The sequence below is a fragment of the Hemibagrus wyckioides genome, unplaced genomic scaffold (assembly GCF_019097595.1).
Source record: "Hemibagrus wyckioides isolate EC202008001 unplaced genomic scaffold, SWU_Hwy_1.0 Contig12, whole genome shotgun sequence".
In the NCBI taxonomy this organism is placed as follows: Eukaryota; Metazoa; Chordata; class Actinopteri; order Siluriformes; family Bagridae; genus Hemibagrus; species Hemibagrus wyckioides.
The window spans coordinates 326,137-336,574 of NW_026690772.1; the positions used below are offsets into that span (position 1 = coordinate 326,137).

Genomic DNA, 10,438 nt, shown 5'->3' on the forward strand with positions numbered 1-10,438 from the left:
TGTTGGGATGTTCATTCGTGAGCAGCTCAATTCTTGTAACCAGCGCTGATTGCAAATAAACCTTGTATCTGCATTCATCCAGTCTGGGCAGTTTGGCTTTTTTTAGTTAGAGCCTTGCTTGACTGAGCTGTCAGGTCAATGTGGAGCTGGAGACAGATAATAGCAAACGATTAATTGAGTAGTATTAAATAGAGTGTTATAGTATTGGATAAAAATATCTTCCACAGAGGGTTGCATCAAGAAGGTCATCCACTGTAAAACCTGCATCAAATCAAAATATGCAGATCAATGATCCACTGTGGCAAACCCTAACAGGATCAGCCGAAAGAAGAAAAAACAGTAGTATGTTTGCCTTCAGTGTAGTTAAACTGTGTGAAAGTTTTTGTACAGTGCAGCTGGATTTCCTGTCACTGTGGGCCTCAGAGCACAGTAGTATAGAGCAGAGTCTGATACAGCAGCAGAGGAGATGATCAGATCCACTCGTTGCATGTTTTTATCAACATGAGCGTTCAGACGTGGTGGGATTGGGTCACTTTTATACCCACTTGTATCAATATAAAGAAGGAACTCAGGGTTAGATGTTGGATATTGTCTGTACCAGTGCAGTGTTACTGAAACTCCGCTGAATTTGTATTTGCAAGACAGAGTAACATTTTCACCTTCATGTACAACATTATGAGGGAAAACTGGCTCTATTGAATCTGCCATGGAGTCACCTGTCATAGAGGAAAGAACATAATGTCAGTAACCTATGTGTGGATCAAACCAGTGTTACATAAATCTCACATTCTGCTTTTTCACATCACCACACAGACTATTTAACCATTAATTCAACTTTTAATATTTATGCAATAAACAAGGCAATTTACTCACCTAGTGAAAGCCACAGAAACACGAATATAACAGTAAACATGATGAATAGTTTTAGCTGAATGTAAATATTCTGAGGTCTTTATGTACTCTGATATGTCAACATCATAAATGTTCATGAAGCTCCACCCCACAGCATCACATGACACCAATGTTACTGACAGATTGTTGATTCTTACTGAAACATCGCTGTTTGTGGAGAATATTTCCACATTGTATTCAAGTTCAAGCAGGACATTTATTTAATTAATATCACAAAAGGCAGATGCAAGTGCAAATTTCAAACTACCAGAAAAGGCTATGGTTTAAGCTGTGCTACACACAACAACCACAACGAGAAGTCATTTTCTTTCACAAAGTATAACAACAAATACTAATTTCCAGAACATTACATAACATTACTCTCCTGAACTCCTGAATCTGTAAAGCTTCAGCTGTTTAACTTGAGCTTGCTTCAACTTCTAACTGTCCTCACAGTCAGGCATTTCAGAAGTGAATGTAAACATGTAAATAGCTCCATCTTGTGAGAAAAGCATGGCTCTGTTCCAGTCATGTGTAGTGCTTTTTGTACAGTGTGGTTGGGCAGCAACAGTAAAGAAAAGCAAGAAGAGGAGTAACATTGTTATCCTGAATGTTTAGTTCAGGTCTCTAGCTTTAGAAATAATTGCCAGTGTTCTGTATTTGAAATGTGTCTCTGATGTCTAGGAGAACTACTACTATAATTGGGATTACATTTTTTTTCTTTTCATTTTATTTCTTTTGTCTGCAGTATATAACATATAACAGTATTTAATATATTCCATCAACAGTAAAATGCACTATTCTGAATCATCTTTACTTATTAACACCAGTTGTGAATTTGGCCGTTAAGCACCTTGTTAGAGAACAGCAAGTTATGCAAAAAGTACTGAAACACTGAACAGTTGGACATGTGCATTCAAAAGTGTAGAGAAGGTCAAATTAAGTTCATCTGTAAAGGTTATAGTGCATTTTAGGTGCATCCTGAAATTTCACCCGAAAGCTGAATATCCTTAAATTTTTGTGAGTAGTGTTTATATATATATATATATATATATATTGCCTCTAGTAGACTAGGTAAAAACAGAAATATTTATGAAACTCTACAATTCAAATTCCAATCCAAAATTACAAAGCCCAGTGTGTTTATTTACATATGAGCCATTAACCATGATTGTGGAGTGTAACCCAACAAATAAATAAAATACTGAACACAACAAAACAGGTGAAAATTCCATTTCATGCTGATGATTATTGTTTATTGACCAGTTGATTGACCAGGAAAGATTAGCAGTCCAATTTCTCCTAACATCTAATATCTAAATGTTATCTAAATGACTAACACTTGATTTATCAGTATTAACAAATAAAACAGTTGAGTATTGGAATAGTGTAGTTTAGGTTCTGCAGTTCTACAAAACCTACACAGAATCCTGCACTTCAACAGAGGACCTGTTAAGCTGATTAGATATTGTTTAACTGATTTTAGTTCAGCTTCTTAGCTTGATAATCTGTTCCAGTTTAATGTGTTAGGATGACTGAGCGATCTAAGATGCTGCGGTCAGGTTGCAGCCTCCCCTGGAGGCCAAGGTTTGGATCCCACTTGTGACTTTGGTTTCTTTCCGTCTTCACTAATGCCAGCTGTAAACCCTAAACACTTTTCGCCACAGTGCACAAACTCACCCATCCATCATCACATAATATCTCTGGTAGTGATACTCTCTGTCATCACATGATGTGTCTGTTTAATCCAAATAATGTATTTATGTTTAGTTACATCCCTAGCAGCCAGACAGGCAAAACAAGGTTTATTTATCTACCATGCTTAAATGTGATTGATAGATGTAAAAGTTTCCCACAAAAGAGTGTTGGAATATTGTAAAGAATATTGGTAAGAATTGAAGACTTTATTCTTTATTTACATGTTATCAAGGAATATGGAATAGTATCCTCAGTGTATTAAAATGTATACGGTAAAGTGTAAAGGGTAGAAGGGTGGGAGGCATCAACTACAAAGTTGTTGGCTTCATACCTGTATATTTTCTGGTAAAGAGCCTTAAAAGTGTTAGATAAAACCTGTTGATGTTTCCAGTCATTTTCATTATCTTCCATAGAGTCTTCTGCTCTGACACTGAGTGCAATTTCATATTAAACAGCAGTAAAGTTACACATGATGCCATCAATATTTCCCTGAATGTAGTGATGAGGATGGGAGAGAGGTGTTTGCTCTCCTGTCTCTACATGAAATTAATTCTGAAATTTTCTGACCCAGATGAGATCCTATGTGATGCAACACAAAACTGTCATCACTGTGGGCCAACAGCTATCTATTTTTATATCCATGGGTTATTGGTTCTACACAGATTTATAAATATCATGGTATTATAAATACCAAATATCATACCATTAATGAATATCAAATATTCACCTAATTTCTACTTTTCAGGGATTGTTGAACTGTCAGACCAAGACATCAGGTAGTATTGCTGCCTCACAGTTCCATTATCTGACATTGAAGGTGGTTGGTCCAACACCTCTTCTTAAAATGCTAATCTATCGACCTCCTTAGTGAACTACTTACTCTTGCTTGTACAACATCTTCACCTGTAATATGACTTGATGACTTCAGTATCCATGTAGACACGGATTGTGCTATGAACAGGGAACTTATGTCAGTCCTGGAAAACTTTATTCTAATGAAACATGTAAACTTTCCCACCCACTTTCATGATCACACTCTTGACCTGATCTGTTCCCCTGGGCTAAACCAGGTCTCTCTGACCACAAGCTCACTGATTTCAGTTTCACTATTCCACTACAAAAATCAAAACAAAAAACCTTGATATCATCCTAATCTCAAAGGGATTGATCCAATATCTTTCTCTCCCTCTATTTATGCTTTTTCTGTTCTTGACTCTGCTTAATTTTCTCGCCCCTCTGAGATTCTGTGCAGCTATAACCTTGTCATTTCCCAAGCTGTTCCCACCAAGATAAATCTGGTTCCATCTTCCTGCACCTCTCCCTGGTTCACTCCTGAGCTTCAGAAAATGAGTGATTGGGTGACACCTTGAGAGTCTATATAGGAAAATCAGCCTAACTGTACACTCTATAGCGTACCATAGCATACCAGAGCACCTGCTTAGGTACAGAACTGCTCTAAATAGCACAAGGTCAGCTTATTTCTCTACTATCATCCCTAAAGCCAGCTGTAAACCCTAAATAATTTTTTTCCACAGTGCAAAAACTCACTCAGCCATCGTCACATAATATCTCTGGTAGTGATGCTCTCTGTCATCACATGATATGTCTGTTTAATCCAAATAATGTTCTGATGTTCAGTTACATCCCTAGCAGCCAGACAGGAAAAAACTTTATTTCCAGTCAATAATTAACAAAACTGGCAAAAAAGGTCAATGAACTTAATTTCATGTCATATGCACCTGTAACACATTGGATCTGTTAGTGTTTATAAAATACTTTTTTATCATAACAATGTAGATGTGTGACTTTATTGTGGTATTGTGGTATTTTTAAACACATTTTACTTTTATTTATTAGTTTGCTTGCTTGCTTACTTTTTTATTTATTCATTTATACCACAGAATTACCACAAACATTGTTTGTGTCTGTGGTTATCTGATAACAGGTTGGTAAAGGAAGGATCTTTGATGTGGTTTTAGAATCTTCATTTATACTGGTTTATACGTTTTTGTAAAGCCTTTCAGTGACTCTGTATCACTGTGCTCCAACTCTTAGAGCACAATGATAGAGTGCAGAATCTGAGAGCTTTAGTCCTCTGATAGTAAGTTCAGTAGAGTCTCTGCCTGTTTTTGACTCTAATCGATGGTCATCAGGAGTGCTCCCATCAGCACTATTTGACCTTGCACCTTTATACAGTAAAAACTGTGGTGCGCTGTTAGGATATTGTTTGTACCAGTAAAGATAAATACCATCACTGCTTGACTCATATGAACATTTCATAGTAACAGTCTCTGTTTCCTTCCTAATGATGGTATCTTCATTTGTTGGCTCAATTTTATCAGCAAAAATGCCTGTTGAAAAGAACATTAAAAAATAAAACTGTAAAGCATTTTTTAAAACCAAATATTGACCTGAAAATGAGAAAATTACTATATACTCTAAAAACATAATTATTACTTAATACAGTGAATTAACTAATGAAAATAAATGACCTGTAACTAGAGTGAGAATCAGTGGTATGTATCTCACTATGTACAGTAAGTTGTATAGTTGATCCATTTCTGAACACAGCTCTGTGAGGATTCTGTATAATAGTGCTGTATGTGCTGAACTTTACACGTCTCTAGAAGGACACACCCAGGAAGTGATGCTGTTGTAGTGTAACTTTGTACAGATTATTACATCACAGTATCAGTGACAGAAAACTATAGCCATTAATTTGGCTGGTGTTGTATTTCAAGATTTATCATCTATACAATACTATAAGCCTTTACCTGTTTGTGTGGTGTTTTAATTATTTGTACATTTTTAAATAATTATGATATTTTGCAGTGGAACTGCATATGTGATGAATAAGGTCACTGGCCACTACATCAAGCTTTTATATGAAAAATGAATGCAAAATTTCCATAGTGATCATCATAGGAAACTGGATCCAGATTTAAACAAACTCCCTCATGAGTAAATTTGCTATGTCTATTTCCAAAAGGAATTAAATTCAGTTCAATTCATTTTTGTTTGTACATCACTTCTAACAATAGACATTGTCTCAAAGTAGCTTTACAGAAATACAGAAATTCAGAATAGAAATTACAAAGTTGAAAATTAACTTTAACCCTAATGAGTAAGTCTGAGGCAACAGGGGCAAGAAAAAACTCCCTGAGATGATTTGAGGAAGACTCAAAAGGAAACCCATCCTCCTCTGGGTGACACCAGAGAGTGTGATTATAAATAAATTAACTTCTACAAGTGTAAATAGTCAAACATTAAACATGCAAATCAAATCAATTGCATATATCAGTTAATTGATGTGGATATGTAAGATACACAGAGAGAGTCCAACATCTAGGATCTAGCATTCTCTCACTGTGGCCTTAGTACAGAACCAACCCAGCCACTGGATCAGCTAAACCAACCCTAATGGGATCAGCTAAAAGAGGAAAAAACAGTAGTATATTTGCCTTCAGTGTAGTTAAACTGTGTGAAAGTTTTTGTACAGTGCAGCTGGATTTCCTGTCACTGTGGGCGTCAGAGCACAGTAGTATAGTGCAGAGTCTGATACAGCAGCAGAGGAGATGATCAGATCCACTTGTTTATCATCAATTTTAGCAGACATTCTAGGGTCAGTGTTGGAAATTACATCTCCACTTTGAAGAATATTAAGAAGGAACTCAGGTTCAGATGTTGGATATTGCCTGTACCAGTACAGGTAGTTTGATGTACCAATTTTTTTGTATTTGCAGGACAGAGTAACATTGTCACCTTCATCTACAAACTTTTGGGTGAAAAGTGCCTCTATTGAATCTTCCATGGAGTCACCTGTCATAGAGAAAAGGACATTAATTCATAAAACTTTACTTGATGAAGTCAGAATTACATAAATCAGGCTTTAACTCTACACAGACTAATTAATCACAAATTCAAAATATTTCTGAAATAACAAAATGTCAGTGTTAACTCACCTACTGAAAACCACAGACACATGAATATAGCAGTGAACATGATGACTGGTTTTAACTGAATGAAAATATTCTTTATTTACTCTATTTCAACATCATGACGGTTCATGAAGCTCCACCCCACAGCATGACAGTGTCACTAAAAGAACAAAATGTTCACTTGCTGCCTAATATATCCCACCCACTAACAGGTGCCATGATGAGGAGATCATCAGTGTTATGTCACTGGTCATAATGTTATGCCTGATCGGTGTATACACTCAATAAATGTAGAGCTGTGAGGCTATTTTGTTTAACATCAGTTCATTAGCACAGTATGTAGTTTTTGTTGGTCATGTACTATACAAAATGCACAGGACTAACACATTAATGAGTAAGAAAATGGAAAGGAGAATCTTTTTCTCTGTTAGCTTTGCTATCACTCTGTCCCTCTTCTCTCTCAGCTCTTTTTCCTGCTTTCACCAAAAGAGCCTGAGCTGCATCTACCAACATAATATAAAGAAAGCATTTCCACAGAATGAATGAATCATGTGTAGTACATTGTCTACAGTCTAGTTGGGTTTCCTGTCACTGTGTGCACCAGAGTAGTACAGTTTAGAGTCTGTCACTGCTGCAGAGGAGATGAACAGATCCACTTTTGTCAAACTTAATGAACAATCATGGATGATGTTGTATGGCTGGTGTTACATGTTCACTAGCTTCATTAATTAGCATCAGAGGCTTTGGTCATAATGCAGGTTTCCGTTAATAGGTTTGCTAGGATTTACTAGGTTTTTGTTTGCTATGAGACACATTGCATGATCACACCAACTATACCTTATAAATAATATAAACAGCTGCTTACTGTCCTAATAAATGATCATTAACTCAGAATTTATTTTTATTAACTGCTCAATCCTGGTCACAGATCCACAACTGTCTATATACACCTACATTCATTCATTCATTCATCTTCAGTAACTGCTTTATCCTGGTCAGGGTTGCAGTGGATCTGGAGTTTCTCCCAGCAACACTAGTCATGAAGCAGGAATACAAATTACAATGGACTACACTGAGTTGTGGGTTTTTTTTTCTAACTTTAATGGTACAAGAATGTCCAGAACAGAGCGTTTACTGGGTTTCTGATCCACAGTGTCCACTGGTTCCATGCAATAATAACCAGTTACACAACAAACTAGCTGTATGAGGAGTTGTTAGTGAAGTGCAGTTTGGGCTTTATTCTACAAATAATACAACATTAGTTAACCTCTAATATTGTGTCCATTAAAATATTACATTTGATGGTTAAATGATGGTTAATGTTACAGGTTGATGATGAAGTGAATGTAAAAGTGTAAATATCTCCATCTTGTGAGAAAAGCATGACTCTTAAGTAGGTAAAAGGAAAAGAAGAGTAAAGCTCAGTGTAATCACTGCTTGACTCGTATGAACATTTTAGAATAACAGAGTCTGTTTCTTTTCTGACAATGTTGGCATCTTCATCGGTCAGCCCAATTTAATCTGCTAAACTGCCCATTATAAAGAAGAATATAAATAAACTATTTAGTAGAATAACAAGTAAACTCTATGTCACAATTGTTTACTGTGAAAAGTAGCAACATCATCTCAGAGAATGTGAGCAGGTTGTGTGGTGCTCTAGTTCTAGACCCACAATAAGATAAGTGACTGCGCCATCTTGTGTTCACTGAAGAGAAAAACCTTAACACACTAATAAATAGTTTTATAATTTAGCAATTTAAAATTTCTCTCTCTCTCTCTCTCTCTCTCTCTCTCTCTCTCACACACACACACACACACACACACATTTTCATGAAAAAAAGGGATTTAAGGGTGAGACACACTTCAGCAGGTAAAAGATAGTGTAGTGTGTGAACATTATCTGTGAGTGAGCATGTAGTGAACACACCCCTATTACACCAATAAACTGATCACATGCAATTACAATTTTGTAGTATGAAAGGTTCAGTGACAACAGCCTATGCAGGATTATAAAGGAAATAAAAGATTTAAACATTGCTTGGTGAAATATGTTTATGGCTTGTTAAAGTTGGGCTGTCAAAATACATAATACTTAAAATAAGTAATTGTTCTTTATAATAACAATGACACAACACCACACTACAAGAACACACTTTAAGCAGAAGGATTTTAACAGTGTGATAGCACAGTGACACAGCAGGTAGTGTTGCTGCATCACAGCTTCAGGATCCCCAGTTTGATGATGAGTTCAGGTTACTGTCAGTTTGTGTGCAGTTTTGCATCACCTCCAAAAAACATGACAGTAGTAAATTTACTAATAAATTCACTATGTGTAAATAAGTATGTGAAAGGGTTTGTGTATGGAGCTCTGCAAAGGACTGACATCCCATTCAGGGTGTTTCCTACCTCATGTGTGGGACAGACTCCATTATCAACCATGACCCTGATCAGTAGAGAGAAAGAGGGAATCCCCCAAAAGGACATGTAACTTTCTCTAAATCATTGGCAAAACTTCTTTCAATATAATAAAACTGTGTGAAAGTTTTTGTACAGTGCAGCTGGATTTCCTGTCACTGTGGGCCTCAGAGCACAGTAGTATAGAGCAGAGTCTGATACAGCAGCAGAGGAGATGATCAGATCCACATTCTTACTCGTTTTATCTGGTTTTATGGACAATCGTGGATGAGGTGGTTGAGCCTCAATGACATAACTACCGCTTTCATCAGTTAGCAGCAGAAACTCAGGTCTTGATCCAGGTTTTTGTCGATACCAGTGGAGACTCTCAACTGATCCAGTATATGTGCAGGACAGTGAGATGTTGCTGCCTTCCATTGAAAATACATTGGTTTGATCTGGTTTAATGTTATTGTCAGCAGCCTCTGCTATAAAAACAACAACAATATTGTGATATTTTAATCATAAATGACACATTTCACATGGAAAATTGTGTCTTCTTAATTAGTAAAAATAATATTTTGTGTGCAGTGTATATGACTTACCAACATCAGCAAGAGTGAAAAACACCACGAAGAGGAACAACATTGTTTTCCTGAGTGTTTAGTTCAAACCTCTAGCTTTAGAAATGAATGTCAGTGTTACTATTTGATGTACATCTCCACCTCTAGCTCCACCTACTTGCAGTTATGTATGTTCATGATAACTGTTCTATACTCAACATTTTGACATTATGAGTTTGGATCTCTCTCTCTCTCTCTCTCTCTCTCTCTCTCATTAATAAAATAAGAATATTTTAATGGAGATTGCCACAGCAACATATGTCATGTTCTCCTAGACTGGCACTTACATATGCTGTGGTTTAATAATTTAATATATTTAGATAGTTGTGATGTCTTCATAACCCCCATATATTTCTCTTTTCATGTTTTTTTCCCCCACAAGGATGTTGAAAGCAGTCATAAAACTCAACTGTACTGAATTGGTCATAAAGAAAGTCCTACATTGTGTCCTATCAGGGGAGTAAACACACAATATGACCTTAAATTTACTTAAATACTTGATTATTAATCACAAGATAATATTTGAAACCAAAATACTTTTATGAAATGATTCTATGACAAAACAGTAGAAAAAATCAGTGCACTAATGAATGAGTTCTAGTCAACCTTGAATGAGGAACCTGTCCTAAGCACATAGTAAACAAATACTGACAGCATATCATTTTTAATAATGAAAACAATCAATCTATTCTATAAACATTAAATCATCATTAAATTACTATATATTGTTGTTGAAAAAAATAATATACACACATTGGGGCATTGTTTGTGTGCTTATTTGTTTGTTGCGATCATAAATAGGACAGTTTGGAGGGTATTTTACTGAGGTGATGAACAAACCAGCCTCTTTTGTGTCTTTGTCTATTTTACTTTGTCATCACCCATTTGATTTTA

At 36.0% G+C, this 10,438-nt stretch overlaps 2 gene segments (V, D, J or C); both read right to left on the bottom strand.

Moving 5' to 3' along the window:
* Positions 1 to 384: 384 nt before the first annotated feature.
* LOC131349778 (T cell receptor alpha variable 12-3-like) lies at positions 385 to 922 on the bottom strand (the record flags this gene model as incomplete). The annotated part of the segment is given in 2 exon segments: positions 385 to 716; positions 874 to 922. Coding segments are annotated over 2 exon segments (372 nt in total), but the record flags the coding sequence as incomplete, so codon positions are not given.
* Positions 923 to 5,980: 5,058 nt separating this feature from the next.
* On the bottom strand, positions 5,981 to 6,588 carry LOC131349779 (T cell receptor alpha variable 26-2-like). The segment is given in 2 exon segments: positions 5,981 to 6,408; positions 6,552 to 6,588. Coding segments are annotated over 2 exon segments (369 nt in total).
* Positions 6,589 to 10,438: the final 3,850 nt, after the last annotated feature.